At 43.1% G+C, this 16,808-nt stretch overlaps 1 protein-coding gene across 1 annotated transcript in view; it reads right to left on the reverse strand.

The window, feature by feature from the left end:
- The window catches only part of LOC131250798 (disease resistance protein RGA2-like), a 175,491-nt gene continuing 158,683 nt past the window's right edge, over positions 1-16,808 (reverse strand). Inside the window, exon 5 of the mRNA XM_058251117.1 lies at positions 1-1,181. Within this exon, the coding sequence (XP_058107100.1) occupies positions 403-1,181 (779 nt within the window). The 3' untranslated portion in view covers positions 1-402. The remainder of the gene's footprint in view (positions 1,182-16,808) is intronic.

A 16,808-nucleotide genomic window follows, 5' to 3' on the forward strand; every position in this document is an offset into this window, starting at 1 on the left:
TGGACGGTTAAGAGAAATTGATAAACTATCTAATATACATGTGGCCCATCTATCTCATGATCTTATATAACTAATCTTTGAGAAAAAAATAAAAATAAAAGCAACTGTATAGCCATGGTCACATGATCTGTAGTGTTTTTGTGTGTGTGCGTGTGATGGTGGACGGTCGCAGCATAAACTTTATTAATAAAACAGAAAAATTACATAAGATGGAGGGGGGCAAGAACCTGACCTCCAGTGCAAATAAAAAGGCAATAAACATCTATGAACATCCTTTTACCCTAATAAAAAAAAAAAAAAAAAAAAAAGGGAAGGTAGAGCAGTTACACACACAGCAACAACACAGTTTGGGGAAAGAGAAGCAAATGAAAAGCTATCGTTGATTTCTCTCTCCAACTCCTCTTATCGGCGACCCAATCTGATATTGGGGATGTGTGCGATCTTGTAGCGATCTTCTCCTCCTTCTCGGCAGCGTTCTTCTAAGACTGGACAATCGTAGATGTGTAATTTTTGAAGCATGGTGAGGTGTTGCAACTCCACTGGTAGAGATCTCAACTCTGGACACATCCAGATCACTAAATTTTGAAGCATGGTGAGGTGTTGCAACTCTGTTAGAGACCTCAACTTTAGACATTCCAAGATATCCAGAGTTTGGAGGGCTTTGAGTTGTCCCAACCAACCACATGGGAACGATGTCAGCTCTGGATTATAACGAATCTTCAAATGGTTAAGGTTGGGGAGGACGGGTAAGGGCACACCGGATAACATTCCAACATTACTTTTATACAAAGTCAGCTTCTGGAGGAGCGGTGGAAGATTGCTGGGCAACTCCTTCAGCTTTGGGCAGCTATCTATTCGTAATTCCAGGAGTAATGGCATAACCTCTCCATCATCTTCACCTCTCAATTCCCACTCCTCCCATTTTGACATGTTTGAGAAGGAGAGGGTTTCCAGCTTTGGGAATGAGACACCACCACCACCACCACTTTCGTCATTGTTATCATCCCTACAAAACTCACCACCCACCTTTCTCACCTCTTCCAGGAAACTAATATCAAGGTATTTAAGGGATGGTAGTTTCCCAAGACCGGGCAATTGCGTACACTTATAACAAAACGAGAGGTACACCTTGACTAGATTGGAGAAAACCGGATCCCCTGTCCACTTGGGAAGCTTGGAAACTCCGTATCTCGGTATTACCAACTCTTTCAAGTTTATGTGGGGCTGCAGGCTTTCAAGCACCTCCTCTGTTCTCTTCTGCTCATCATCACCCATGGGGTTGTATTCGAAGGTTAGAGTATGAAGGTACTGCTTCTTATTTAGTTCTGCCTCTCTAGCTTCGTCTCTGCTCCTCACATTTTCCAAGCCAGTAATCCAAAGAAATCCTTGAAGACGATTGAGGTGTTTCAGTTCTCCCCATTTACATCCTTCTTCGTCACCCCCCACTATGAAATTTGTTAATGTCCGAAGGCTACTTAGTTTCCCTATGCCCTGCGGTAAGTACTTCAACTTACTAGTGGCTTTTATTTCTAAATGTCTAAGGCTAATCATTTTCCCCATCCCTCTAGGCAGTTTTTTAAGCATAAAACACCCATTGAGTTTCAAAGTCTGTAAATTTCTACAATTACTGACCTCCTCTGGCAACTCCTTGATCTCTGTCCCTGATAAATCAAGATATCTCAAGTGCTTCAATTTTCCTACTGTTTGAGGCAATTTCTGAATGCCAGTGCGAGTCAAGTCCAATGCCCTGAGGTGCCTGAAATGATGAAATAAATTGTTTGGCTCCCTGGGGATTCTTGAGATGAATCGCAACGTCCGCAACTTGTTAGCCTCATACAAGGTGGTCCAAGTGGCTTCATCAGCTTTGTCACCAGCGTCATCACTGTCAATTAAATACAAATGGCGGAGATTATTTAGGTTCGGTGAGGCTTGCTCTCCGATCTCCACCTGTGAACACTCACTTCCTGCAACAGATTGTGCAAGATCATGAACTAAATCATGCATCTTGCAACGGTTCTTGCTATCATAGAGTTCTGCATCTTGGAGCAACGAGCGTCTTAGTAAATCATCAAAATACAGCCTACCAATTTCCTCCATATCTCTGCTTCTCTCAGAGCGGATGAAACCTTGTGCCACCCATAATTTGACTATCACATCCTTTTCCATCCATGAATCTTTTGGGAAGACGGAGAAATATGCGAAGCATTGCTTCAAAGCAGGAGGTAAGTCATGGTAGCTGAGTAACAAAGCTGGTAAAATGCCTCGTAAGACATCATGTGAATTCCATATGTCACTTTCCAAGACAAGCACCCACTCCCTTGTTGTCCTTCTCGACCACATGGCACTCCCTATTGTCTTTGCTGCAAGCGGCACCCCTCCACACTTCTTTATGATTTCCCTTCCAATCTCTTCAAACTTCGAACGCTCTTGCTCTTCGGCACTCCAATGCTCAAGCACTTTACGCCAGAACACTAACGAGCAATCATCATCGGATAAGACTGCCAGTTTGTACATGTGACCCCTTCCCATCGCAAATGCAACCTTTTCACTACGAGTGGTTATGACAATTCGACTCCCTAATGCACCAGTTTGGAAGGGAAGTTTCAGTCTGTCCCACTTCTCATTATCTTCACTCCAAATGTCATCAAGCACTAGCAAGAATCGCTTTGCATGCAACATTTCATGGAGGCGACTTTGCAACACGTCCACGTCTAGATCCTCACAACCAGACCCGGTTGCAGATTCTAGGATCGATTTCGTAATCCGTTTCACATCGAAATCTTCAGAAACACATACCCACATTCTCTTCTGGAAATGTTCCTTGACTTTCTCATCGTTGTAGGCAATCTGAGCAAGGGTGGTCTTCCCCAACCCCCCCATTCCAACGATAGAAATGACAAACGGCACCTCATTCACCTCTCCACTACTCTCCCTCAGCAACAAGTTTAGGACTTCATTTTTTTCTTCTTCTCTGCCAGCAAGTGACGGTCGGTCAAGCAGGGATCCTGTCTCTCGCTCTCTGATCTCTCCCCGCCTCACTTCGCTATCCACCCTCTCACTCACACCACTATTTATCGTGATAAAATGAAATTGGCTCATATCTTTGGCGATATCATCTAATCTACCCCTCGCCTCCTTTATCCTACTCCCAATTTTGTGGCGTAACGCGACATGATTGAAGCAGTTAACAGGCGAGAGGAACCTTGTTACCTTCTTCTTACTGAAACAGGACACACCATCTTCATCAGGTGCTTGTGATTTGAGAGCTTCCGTCATCCATTCATCTAGTATGTCATCCACATCATAGGCCACGTCTTTGAGCTTCTCCAACCAGTCCTTCACTGCTTCGTTCTTCATTCGCCGAGTTTCAGCATCTTTAAGCACAGCTTGGATCGAGGTGAACGTACTGGAAAGCTTTTTGATCTCGTTGGTGACACCCACCAACAAAACCACCTCATCTTCAAGAACTTTGGCCAATTTTTCTATGGCAAGTGAGACCAGTGGATCAACGATCGAATCAACCATGTTTTCTGCTTTTGGTAGTGATGAAAAGAAGGGAGGAATTTGACTTCAAAGGGGTGTAAATATAGGAAATGGGAAGGACTTTGAAGGTATGGAAGAGAGAGAGAGAGAGAGAGAGAGAGAGAGAGAGAGAGAGAGAGATGCAAATGTAGAGAAGCAAAGAAGAGAGAGAGAGATGCAAATGTAGAGAACGAGGTTAGCTCTGAAAGCTATGCTATGGCTTACCAAGCAAAAAATCAGACAAATCCAGGCATTCAATCAGTAGCTTATAAAATGGACGGTCCAGATTGTTCGCACATAAATAAGTCCAACTAACAATCTGAGTCATCCATTTGTTAGAGACCATCATGGATCGTTTATTGTTTTGAAGAACCCATTTTATCAGGCGACCCTATCCAATCGATCTGCGGCCTAGTAAATAAACGGCACTGTAAGAGAAGGAAAACTTATGGAATGCTTCAACGTGATGTAAGTGTTTTATCCACCCCTTTCATCGCTTTTCTCAGATCATTTCAAGGCATGCAAATAAAATTAAAACAGGTCCACACCAGATGAAGCTGCAGGGATAATGACACCCACCGTGGAAACCTTTCTAAGTGCGACCGTGATGTTTTTTTTTTTAATTATCATCCAACCTATTAATAAGGTCATGTAAACGTAGATGAAGTGAAAAAACAAACATTAGCTTGATCCGAAGCTTCTTCAACTCCTAAGAAGTTTTAATGGTGAAAATTAAATCCTCACTTTGTGATCCACTTAAGTCTATACCTTGCTCAGTGTTTGGCTTATACCTTAAAATGATTTGAGAAAAACGATTAATAGCTTGAATAAAACACTTAGATCACGGTGGGCCCCACATAGCCCTGTCGGGACGGTAATACATCAGGGTGGGCCCCACGGAGCCCTGCCCGGACGGATTACCGTCCGGGCGGGGTAGGACGCAATCCGCGTCCAATTAAATGTAACGGGACCCACCAGAGGTGAAAGATGCGTATATGATGTGATAGAAAAGGCATCACAGTTACTTTTTTTTCAAAGATATCCCACACGTGGAATCTCGTGACCCATAGACGACTCAAAATACAAAGATCAACTTCATGCATTCACTCCAGTGGGCCCACCATCGATGTGCTTCTTAAGAGAGGAAGCGGATTGATATATGTATTTTATCCGCTCCGTCCATCCTTGTTAAAGTGAAGTATTTAAAAAGCTCAAGTGGGCCACACCAAAAGAAACAGTATCAATTGAACATCTACCATTGTAAAAATCTTGTAGGCCACATAAGTTTTGGGTGAAGCTGATATTTGTGCTTTCTTTTCATCCATGTCTTTGTGATCCTATATGAATAGATTGGATGACAAGTAAACATCTTATGTAGAGCGGGTCGCAGACAGTTTCATGGCCAAGATGGATCAGAAAAGGCCCGGTCAACGACAGAAGTGATCCGAACCATCGGACCTTAGATCGGGCGTATCTCGCAATCCGGAATGAGTTATCTGACGTAAAATATATGATTTTGGGGTAGAACGAGCTACTTTAGCCAACCAACCCTGCTACGCTGGGTTGCACAGCCCAGAATTACGAAAACCCTTTGATCGATGGTCGTTTCCCTGCTTTAATTTTGTTTTTACTATAAATAGTAAGTTTTAGTTTGATTATAACTCTTCATCCATCGGGCTTTAGGAGTTGCGCCCAACGTGAAAAGAGCTTAGAATAATTAGGAGAACGGTTTGGTGAAGCCAAATAGGACACTTACTATTTTTGGCCGAAAACCTTGGGCACTAGTAGACATCATGACCGTCTATAAATAGTAAGTTTACTATTTATAGTAAGTCACAGATTCTAGGAGTTTGAGTTGTAGTTTGATTCTGATTTCTTTCCCATTGCTTGGTACCTCTATTTAAAGGGTTGTGAACTCGTTTTTATGCATTCATTAATCAATTTCGAATTTATTGGAATTTATTTCTATTTTATGCTTTCTTTCCTCGTGGATTCGAAAAGTCTCTGTGAGGAGTCCAGAGAAGTTCTGTGGATTCGAAATAGTTATCCTCTTGAGGAAGACGGTGCTCGACCTCACGTCCTCCCCTACGTCAGTTTGGTATTAAAGCAAGGTTTCTCCTCGGATTGATGGCTTCTAACGACGGGTCAGGCAACAATCTCATGGATGGTGCTCCAGGGAATTTACCTTTAACGACGACAGCTTTCGAAGTAGCGCAATGAGAGAATCGGCAAGCCATGCAAGGGCTGCAGACTTCCATCGACCGCATAGCGGATCTCTTGGCGAAAAACCTAAGATAACTCCGTGTTCCTGGTGGTAATCCTCCATCACCCATTGCTGAAACTCGTAATCGCCCTGATCGCAGGATAGTACCGGCCGTGCATCCAAGGGTCATTCCTGAGGAAGGGGGCTCCAGTGAGGAGGAAATCGATAACATAATCTTCCAACACCCCAGACATGGTGGCGATCGAGTAGATCGAACGGATCGAGAATTCAAGATGCGGGTTGATATTCCTAGCTTCAATGGTCAACTACATATTGAAGATTTCCTCGATTGGCTTTCTTAGGTTGAGCGATTTTTCGACTATATAAACATCCCCGAAGCAAAGAACGTCAAGCTTGTGGCCTACAAGTTGAAAGGAGGAGCTTTAGTTTGGTGGGAATAACTGCAACTTGCGCGAACCAGGCAGACAAAAGCACCAATCAGCACATGGCAACAGATGAAGTAGCTACTACGTACCCGATTCCTCCCTGACGATTACGATCAGGTATTATTCTAATAATACCAAAATTGTCGACAGGGTAGTTGGTCAGTGAGGGAATACGTAGAAGAATTTTACCGCCTGGCGGCATGTAACGATTTGGTCAAGACTGAATCGCAGCAAGTCGCTTGATTCAATGGTAGATTGCGTATGGCTATCCAGGATCGGGTCCAAATGCAGTCCGTCTGGACGATGAATGATGTGATCAAGTTGGCTACTCGGGCAGAAGCGCAACTTGAACGTCCTAACACACAGACCTATCCTACTGCAAGGATCCCTGTGACAGGTTCGCCTCAGGAAACTGCACAGCCTAAGGGGAAGGAGCCCATAGGAGCACACACTCAACCTCCTACGTTTGAGAACCGAGATCAGGGAAGCGGGCAAGCTAAACCCTAGAGGGGCGTATCGACTACTGCTGGTCCAAGTAGAATCCCGAACCCCTATGCTTGGCCAAGGCCCGATAACTGTTATCGTCGTGGCCAACCGGGCCACCTATCAAATACTTGTCCCCAGTGGAAAGTGGCAAACCTCGCCATTAATGATGGCAGTGCTGATAACACTTATGAAGATTCAAATATTGAAGAACAGAAGCATACCACCGAGGAAGAGGTAGATAATTCAGGTTGGGTTCAGCAAGATCACGGCGAGTCGCTCATCGTGAGGCGACTATTATATGCGCTAAGAAAAGAAGTGCATCCACAACGGCATAACATCTTCCGCACTAGGTATACGGTGAATCAAAAGGTTTGTAACATGATCATTGACAGTGGGATCAGCGAGAGCATCGTCTCTAAGGTCATGGTGGGAAATTTGTAATTGAAAACAGAGCGTCATCCCTCTCCATATACAATCGGTTGGATCAAGAAGGTCAGCGAAACAAAGGTAACTGAACGGTGCACCATATCCTTTTCAATTGGCAAACATTATAAGGATGAAGTAGTATGCGATGTAGATGACATGGAAGCATGTCACATACTACTCGGTCGGCCCTGACAATCTGACCGTGACGCCACTCATAAAGAGAGAGATAACATATATATCTTCGTCAAGGACGGTCGGAAGACCATATTGGCTCCTATTGATCCAGAGGGACCATGTTCACTCCCCAAGTATAGGGTTGTGATGTAGTAATAAACGCGGTAAGACCGAGGTCGAATCCACAGGGACTGAAACTTGTACGTTTCCTGAAACTAGGTAGAAATAGAACTAGCCTAAGATGCAATCTAAATCAAATATAAATTGATGAATAATGGTGAGAGATTAATGTAAAACTTAAGGAATTCAGAGGAAGGAAGCTAGGGATTCAGAGGATCCACTTGTAGAGATCACGGAGATCTTATGCCTGCTTCAAAAATTATGAAAATTAAACTGAACTTTCTCTGATATAATTTTAAAGAGATGAAAGGTATATGAATTAGAATGGATTCCATCACCAAACCATGCCCAGGAGACGATGGCGGACAACAGGGCTTCCTGACGTCACAATCAAAATAAGGAAAAGAAATACTCAAAGCCATTGCAGGCCCATTGTAATTTCAGTCACAATAGACCATTAAAGACTAAACACATTCCTTCCATAATCAACTAAAAACAAATTCAGTTCATGAGTTTACATTAAAAGCATAGAATAGAATCTCCCATCTCGCTACAGGCTTCACCTCTTAGCCCTAGCTAAGAGGTTTAGCCACACATGAATGGGCTAAACAAAGCAATAAAATAAAAATAAAAAGAGAAAGAAAAGAACAAGAAGGACAGAGAGAACCAGATCTCAATCCTCTCCCAGCTTCACGTTCCTGCCAGCTTCCAATCCCATCCTTTCACGGCTGCCTTTGCTCCTCTCCAAACCGTGCTCCCCCTCCACGTCCAAAGCCTCTCCCTCTTATGCAGCCGTCCGCCTCCAAGCTTCACTATTCGCAGCAGGCTCCTCGTGGGACTCTGCCCATCTTGCGTTAGGGAGATTGCTGGGACACAAGATCAGCGTCGGTGGAGAGATCCACCACGTTAATTAGATGCGCCTCGCAATTCTGATAAGAGATGGACGGTTTGGGGTTGGATCTGGTGTGGTCCACGGAATCAATCACGCTGCACATTTATGAACGCTGCAGAGCAGTCTTCTTGTGACCTTTGTAGCGGGATTTTATCAGTATGATATTACCCAAATTCAACATGAGTTTGACTGGTTTTCACCCCTCTGCGTTATGAACGGGTTGGATTGTCAATCCGATCGTGATCGGGATCACAGAACCAGCCTATAGTGGCCGGTTTTCTCGGACGCACGGCGTTTTACGCGTTAGCGATTGCAGCGAATGCCGTGGGGTCCATGTTTGGAGTCCAATGAGAAATCCACTCCGTCCATTAGTTCCCCCCGAAAAACGAGTGGAACCTGATTGGTTTTGGAGCAGATTCGTGGTGGACCGTGAATCATTTCAATTCACCATCAGTCTTCCGTTTAGACGGTCGAAAACTTACCCTCGCTGTTTCTTGAAATTCCGCCATCTAGGCGAGGATGATAGGGGGCATGGGCTTCTGATGGACGGTCCGGATCAGTTCATTGCATCACGGGGTGGGCCACAAGACTCACCCGCAACCTCTGTTCGCATGCAAAAATTACAGCAGTTGCCGTTTATGAAATAGGCTCGGTCAGCGTCCGTTTTGACTGTGGTATCGGTCTGGTGTAACACAAGTGAGAATGCTCTATGTGCACGCCAGTCACATAAAATGCATCCCTTGATGTTTCTACAAAATCCACACCGACCATCTGCTTACCCATCTCATTTTAAGCGTTGACCCCAAACTTGAAGCAGATCCAAACATCAGGTGGGCCTTAAATTGTTAATGTGTGGGCTGATATATCTGTTGGGCAACTTCTACAATGATTTGAGGGCTGAAATTTGATATGTACGGTTAGTTTTTGGTCCTCGAGCCATGTATAAAGTTTCGAGCCAATCGGATGGCGAGAACCCTGTGATCTTGTATTCTGCGCCAGTTTTGGGCCTCTTTAACGTGAACGGCTTTATTTCCTCGGATCCCTGGTGTATAATTCTGTCGATCTTGGTCCCCTGGAGTCTGTCCCTTGCCTTGGTGCATTCTGAACGTTAAATCTGTACTTTTAGCATCTCGATCCAGTCCAAGCTCGCAATTACACCTCGCAACACAAACATGATTAATTCAGGCCGTTAAGCAATATCATAATCGTAAATCCATGCAATCAATGGGGTCTAATATGCAATATTTGACCCTCAACACAACCCCCAACCAGCATTTTGCTAGTCCCGAGCAAAGTATGCAAGAAATAAGTTGAGAATTACAGGACAATTTATATGCACTCGAGTGATTTTTGAATAACACATCAAATACTAGAATTTTAAGAAAAAAAATCATGAATGTTGGCATTACTTTCTCCTGATATCAGACTCACGGCAACTTCATAATTAAGTTCAAAATATTAGTCTATCAATTAGAACAATTCTAAACATTGAATTCCATGGATGTATAGTCTAATCTTGACTTGTTAACATTAAGATTCACCTCTCTATTTAAGGATATCATTAGTAACCAATAAGAGAATTCACGATAACTCAAACTTGACTCACACATTATCTTTTTATTCTTTTAATTTTTAATTTTTTCATTAAAAGTAATGCCAAGAAGGGGAATCAAATCCTCACCTATAGGGAGCAAACCTATGATGAAGACTGTACACCCAAAATTTTTTTCACATATCATTCATAGATAATTAAATCTACACCTATAGGGAGCAAACCTATGGTGTAGACTATTCACCCAATCCTTTCAATTTCTCAGGTTGGTTCCTTTCAAACTTAGTGATCACCAAATTAATCCTTCAATATCAAATGAAACCTTAATGTGTAAGCGAGATGTGACATGTAAGATCATAACTCAATTAATGTTTACAACTTCTAATTCTAGATTAACAATTCAAACTTAACCATGAAATCCAACAAATACGGACTCCAAGCGTCTTAAATTACCAACATCACGTATCTTGAAATTCCAAGTACCCTAGATGGCCGTCAAAATCCCTTCGCATTCACAAGAAAGTCCAAAAAAAATTAAAAATTTTCACAATTCTTGCTCAAGACCAAGAAAACGCTGATTAGGAAATCTAATTTTCCACCCCCAACCTAAAATCTACATTGTCCTCAATGTAAAAGAAATAAGCATGCAATGCACATAGGACAACGAAAATATAAGAGGAGTGATGGAAAGATAGTACCTGGATGAAAGAATCAAGAGGCTTTCCAAAGATATCTACGTAAGAGCGGGTCAGCACAAGAGAGAAACCAACAGAGTAAAATAAAATAACAAAAATAAAATCCTACCTATACCACTTTCGTAGGTGCTCTCGATTGCATTTAGCGTATGCAACAAGCCTTTAAACCCCTAGGTTGCCCCTAGTGGACAAGTTGTAGTCTCGTGAGGGTTTGCAGAAATGTTACCCACAAACATTGAACTAACTAATGATAAAACGAAATGAAATGAAGAGCTGGGTTGCCTCCCAGGAGTGCTAAGTTTACGTCTTCAGCCAGACAAATAAAGCAACTACCCTAGTCCTATGAAAGCGATAAACCTACCTATACCTCCATCAGACTAGGAGATCAATCCTGGTAAACAGGAGCAGTCAAGGGCATGGACATGTCCTCTGAATCAAATTTCTCGACAAATGGTTTCAATCGATGTCCATTGACTTTAAACTCCTTGCCATTGTCGGGATCTCTTATTTCAACGGCCCCATGAGGAAAAACAGTAACAACAATATAAGGGTTGGTCCAATGAGATCGAAGTTTACCCGGAAGAGATGTAATCGAGAATTGTACAAAAGGACTTTCTGACCAGGCATGAATGATTTTCGCAAAATGTGTTGGTCATGAAATGCTTTCATTTTGTCCTTGTAAATTCTCGAATTATCGTATGCATCATTCCGGATTTCCTCAAGTTCATTCAATTGAAGTTTGCGTGGCGAGCCAGCATTGTCCAGATTGAAATTAAGATTTTTGATCGCCCAGTACGCTTTATGTTCCAGCTCCACAGGCAAGTGACAAGCTTTCCGATAGACAAGTCTAAAGGGGGACATTCTAATAGGGGTTTTAAAGGCAGTACGGTATGCCCATAAGGCATCGGTCAATCGGATTGACCAATCCTTACGATCTGGGTTAACCGTTTTCTCCAAAATGTGTTTGATCTCCCTATTGGAAATCTCAGCTTGTCCACTTGTCTGTGGATGGTATGGGGTGATCACCCTATGAGAGATACAGTATTTCTTCATTAAGCTCTTAAATGGTTTATTACAAAAGTGTGAGCCCCCATCACTAATGATGGCTCGAGGCGTTCCGAATCGAGAAAGGATGTTTTCTTTTAGGAATTTAATGACCGTGCAATGGTCATTAGTTCGACACGGAATCGCTTCGACCCATTTAGTGACATAATCCACGGCGAGCAAAATGTACAGATTTCCAAACGATTGGGGGAATGGTCTCATGAAATCGATGCCCTAGCAATCAAATGCTTCAATGATAAGGATGGGATTCAAAGGCATCATATTTCGACGGGACAATGCTTCCAAATTTTGACAACGCTCACAAGCTTTGCAAAACTCATGAGTGTCCCTAAATATAGTAGGCCAGTAAAAGCCACACTGCAGAATCTTGGCTGTGGTCTTTTTAGCAGAAAAGTGACCACCACAGGCCTGTGAGTGACAGAAGGAGATGACGCTCTGATGCTCATCGTCTGGTACACATCTCCTTAGAATTTGGTCTGTGCAATATTTAAATAAATAAGGATCATCTCAGAAAAAGTTGCGCACCTCGGTGAAGAATTTCTTCTTATCTTGCGCAGTCCACTGTGTCGGTATGGAACCTGTGGCAAGATAATTAGCAATATCAGCGAACCAAGGAGAATGGGAGACTCTAAATAGTTGTTCATCAGGGAACATATCATTGATATGGGTCGCCTCAAGGGAATCAGAAGTATTAAGGCGAGAGAGGTGATCGGCCACTACGTTCTCTACTCCCTTTTTATCTTTAATTTTCAAATTAAATTCTTAGAATAGAAGGATCCATCATATCAAACGGGGCTTAGAATCATTCTTAGAAAGAAGATACTTAAGTGCCGCATGATCTGTGTAGATAATAATCTTGGATCCGATCAAGTAGGACCTAAATTTGTCCAAGGCGAACACTACAGCTAAGAGTTCCTTTTCCGTAGTCGAGTAGTTCACCTGGGCAGAATTTAAAGTTTTACTTGCGTAATGAATGACGTAGGGCCTCTTATCTTTTCTCTGGCCTAGGACCGCCCCAAGAGCATAATCAGAAGCGTCGCACATAAGCTCAAAAGGAAGGCTCCAGTCAGGTGGCTACATGATAGGTGCAGTGGTTAACGTGCCCTTAAGCTTGGTGAAAGCTTCCTGGCATTGCTCAGTCTACTCGTACGGAGCATCCTTTTGAAGAAGATTACATAAAGGACGAGAGAGGAGACTAAAGTCCTTTATAAATCGCCTGTAAAATCCTGCGTGCCCTAAGAAGGATCGCACGTCTCTGATATTCTTGGGTGGAGGTAGGTTAGAGATAAGATCGATTTTTACCTTATCTACCTCGATTCCCTTGGACGAGATGATATGCCCAAGGACAATTCCCTTCTGAACCATGAAATGGCACTTCTCCCAATTAAGTACCAAGTTCTTTTCTTCACATCTTTTCAGCACACATTTAAGACTTTCCAAGCACTTGCTGAAAGATGGACCGTAAACAGAGAAATCATCCATGAAGACCTCTAGATATTGCCCCACCATATCAGAAAAGATACTAAGCATATATCGCTGAAAGGTGGCAGGGGCATTACATAGTCCGAATGGCATCCTTCGATAGGCAAAGGTGCCGTAGGGACATGTAAATGTGATCTTTTCCTGGTCTTCAGGAGATATCTCTATCTAGTTGTAGCCCGAATACCCGTCAAGGAAATTGTAATAGGAATGACCAGCTAACCTTTCCAGGATTTGATCAATGAATGGTAAAGGAAAGTGGTCTTTCCTTGTGACGGTATTCAACTTCCTGTAGTCAATGCACATTCTCCAACCAGTAGTGACTCTAGTTGGCACGAGTTCATTATTAGCATTGGCTACGATGGTGATTTTGGACTTCTTAGGGACCACTTGAGTTGGACTCACCCATTGACTATCAGATATAGGGTATATAATACCCACGTCCAATAGTTTAAGAACCTCGGCTTTAACCACTTCCTTCATGTTTAGATTTAGTCTACGTTGTGGTTACCGAGTGGTTTTTGCATTATCTTCAAGATATATGCGGTAAGTACAAATCGAGGGATCGATTCCCTTGAGGTTCGCTATCGTCTATCCCAGGGCTCCTTTATGCTCAATGAGAGTAGATATGAGCATACTCTCCTGTTCTTTCTCTGGGTGGGCAGAGATCACCACCGGGTATGTCTCATCTTGACCTAAATAGGCATATTTCAAATCAGAGGGCAAAGGTTTTAGGTCAAGCTTCGGCGGCTTGAGGTTAGACGGTAGAGGCACTACATCGGTTTATGGCAATTCTTCAAATTATGGCCTCCACCGGTTAACTTCAAGTACTGGTGCAGTATCAAGTAAGGCGCACATCTCCCTAATCATGTCATCATCAAAATCATGGGAGTGGGCCAGGCACGTCTCTAGATGGTCGGAGGATAAGGTTAGAGGTGTCGTATCTTCCACGAAAGAGTCAATCATGTTAATGTCATGGAAATCGTCATCCTTCTCTAAGTTTCTGCCGTTATTGAAAAAGATGTTTGACTCCAATGTCATATTCCGAAAAGACATAGTCATGACACCATTCCTGCAATTGATAATTGCATTTGAAGTGGCAAGGAATGGGCGGCCAAGAATGACGGGGATCTGAGTGCTTATGTTATTGATGGGTTCGGTGTCCAGTATGATAAAATCTACAGGGTAGTAAAATTTATCAACTTGGACCAACACATCCTCGATTATCCCTCTTGGTACACGAACAGAGCGATCAACAAGTTGTAGTGTCGTTAGGGTGGGTTTTAATTCACCCAAACCTAACTGTTTATATACCGCGTAGGGAATCAGATTGACGCTCGCTCCTAAATCAAGAAGTGCATGATCAATTCGATGGTCCCCGATTACACATGATATGATTGGGCTACCGGGATCCTTGAATTTCTATGGCACATCTTGCTTTAGGATGGCACTCACTTTCTCGGTCAAGAAGATCTTCTTTTGAATGCTCTGTCGTCGTTTGGTCGTGCATAGGTCTTTCAGGAATTTGGCATATGAAGGTATCTGTTTCACGACATCAAGTAGAGGAATGTTGACTTTCACTTGTTTCAACACCTCTAGGATATCTTGAGAGTTAGAGAGAGGTTTTAGTGAAACCAACCATTGGGGGAATGGAGCAACTGGCTTCTCTAGAAGTTCCGGTTCTAATTTTTATGGGGCATCACTAGATCTATCATTGTTGTCCTCTTCTGATTCTTGAGGCTTTTCGGGCCTAACCGAAAGAGTTTTATCAATGATCTTTCCACTCCTAAGAGTGGTGATGGATTTAGCGTGCCCCATCTGATTTGAAGAGCTGGGATCATTGATCTCGTACTGCGGTTTAGGATTAGGGAGAGGTTGTGCAGGAAGCATCCCCTTTTCTATAACCGTCATACGAGAATCTATCTTTTGCATAAAATCTGTAATTCCCTGCATTGCCTGAGCCAGCTCTTGTATGGAATTTTGAACCGGTCCCTCTTGAGGTTTCACTTGATTTGGATTTTAATTGAAGAAACCTTGAGGGGTAGCCGTTTGTCCATTCCTCCAACTAAAGTTTGGATGATTTTTCCAACCAGGATTGTACGTATTGGAGTTAGGTCTAGTAAAAGGTCTTTGATAGTTGTTTACGGCATTAACTTGTTCATTCAACACTCCTTGTTCACTCCCCAAGTATAGGGTTGTGATGTAGTAATAAACTCGGTAAGACCGAGGTCGAATCCACAGGGACTGAAACTTGTACGTTTTCTGAAACTAGGTAGAAATAGAACTAGCCTAAGATGCAATCTAAATCAAATATAAATTGATGAATAATGGTGAGAGATTAATGTAAAACTTAAGGAATTCAGAGGAAGGAAACTAGGGATTCAGAGGATCCACTTGTAGAGATCACGGAGATCTTATGCCTGCTTCAAAAATTATGAAAATTAAACTGAACTTCCTCTGATATAATTTTAAAGAGATGAAAGGTATATGAATTAGAATGGATTCCATCACCAAACCATGCCCAGGAGACGATGGCAGACAACAGGGCTTCCTGACGTCACAATCAAAATAAGGAAAAGAAATACTCAAAGCCATTGCAGGCCCATTGTAATTTCAGTCACAATAGACCATTAAAGACTAAACACATTCCTTTCATAATCAACTAAAAACAAATTCAGTTCATGAGTTTACATTAAAAGCAAAGAATAGAATCTCTCATCTCACTACAGGCTTCACCTGTTAGCCCTAGCTAAGAGGTTTAGCCACACATGAATGGGCTGAACAAAGCAACAAAATAAAAATAAAAAGAGAAAGAAAAGAACAAGAAGGACAGAGAGAACCAGATCTCAATCCTCTTCCAGCTTCACGTTCCTGCCAGCTTCCAATCCCATCCTTTCACGGCTGCCTCTGCTCCTCTCCAAACCGTGCTCCCCCTCCACGTCCAAAGCCTCTCCCTCTTATGCAGTCGTCTGCCTCCAAGCTTCACTATTCGTAGCAGGCTCCTCGTGGGACTCTGCCCATCTTGCGTTAGGGAGATTGTTGGGACACAAGATCAGCGTCGGTGGAGAGATCCACCACGTCCATTAGATGCGCCTCGCAATTCTGATAAGAGATGGATGGTTTGGGGTTGGATCTGGTGTGGTCCACGAAATCAATCACGCTGCACATTTATGAACGCTGCAGAGCAGTCTTCTTGTGACCTTTGTAGCGGAATTTTATCAGTATGATATTACCCAAATTCAACATGGGTTTGACTGGTTTTCACCCCTCTGTGTTATGAACGGGTTGGATTGTCAATCCGATCGTGATCGGGATCACAGAACCAGCCTACAGCGGCCGGTTTTCTTGGACGCACGGCATTTTACGCGTTAGCGATTGCAGCGAATGTCGTGGGGTCCATGTTCGGAGTCCAATGAGAAATCCACTCCGTCCATTAGTTCCCCCCCGAAAAACGAGTGGAACCTGATTGGTTTTGGGGCAGATTCGTGGTGGACCGTGAATCATTTCAATTCACCATCAGTCTTCTGTTTAGACGGTCGAAAACTTACCCTCGCTGCTTCTTGAAATTCCGCCATCTAGGCGAGGATGATAGGGGGCATGGGCTTCTGATGGACGGTCCGGATCAGTTCATTGCATCACGGTGGTGGGCCACAAGACTCACCCGCAACCTCTGTTCGCATGCAAAAATTACAGCAGTTGCCGTTTATGAAACAGGCTCGGTCAGCGTCCGTTTTGACTGTGGTATCGG

This window comes from Magnolia sinica, chromosome 7, assembly GCF_029962835.1.
Source record: "Magnolia sinica isolate HGM2019 chromosome 7, MsV1, whole genome shotgun sequence".
NCBI classification, from domain to species: Eukaryota; Viridiplantae; Streptophyta; class Magnoliopsida; order Magnoliales; family Magnoliaceae; genus Magnolia; species Magnolia sinica.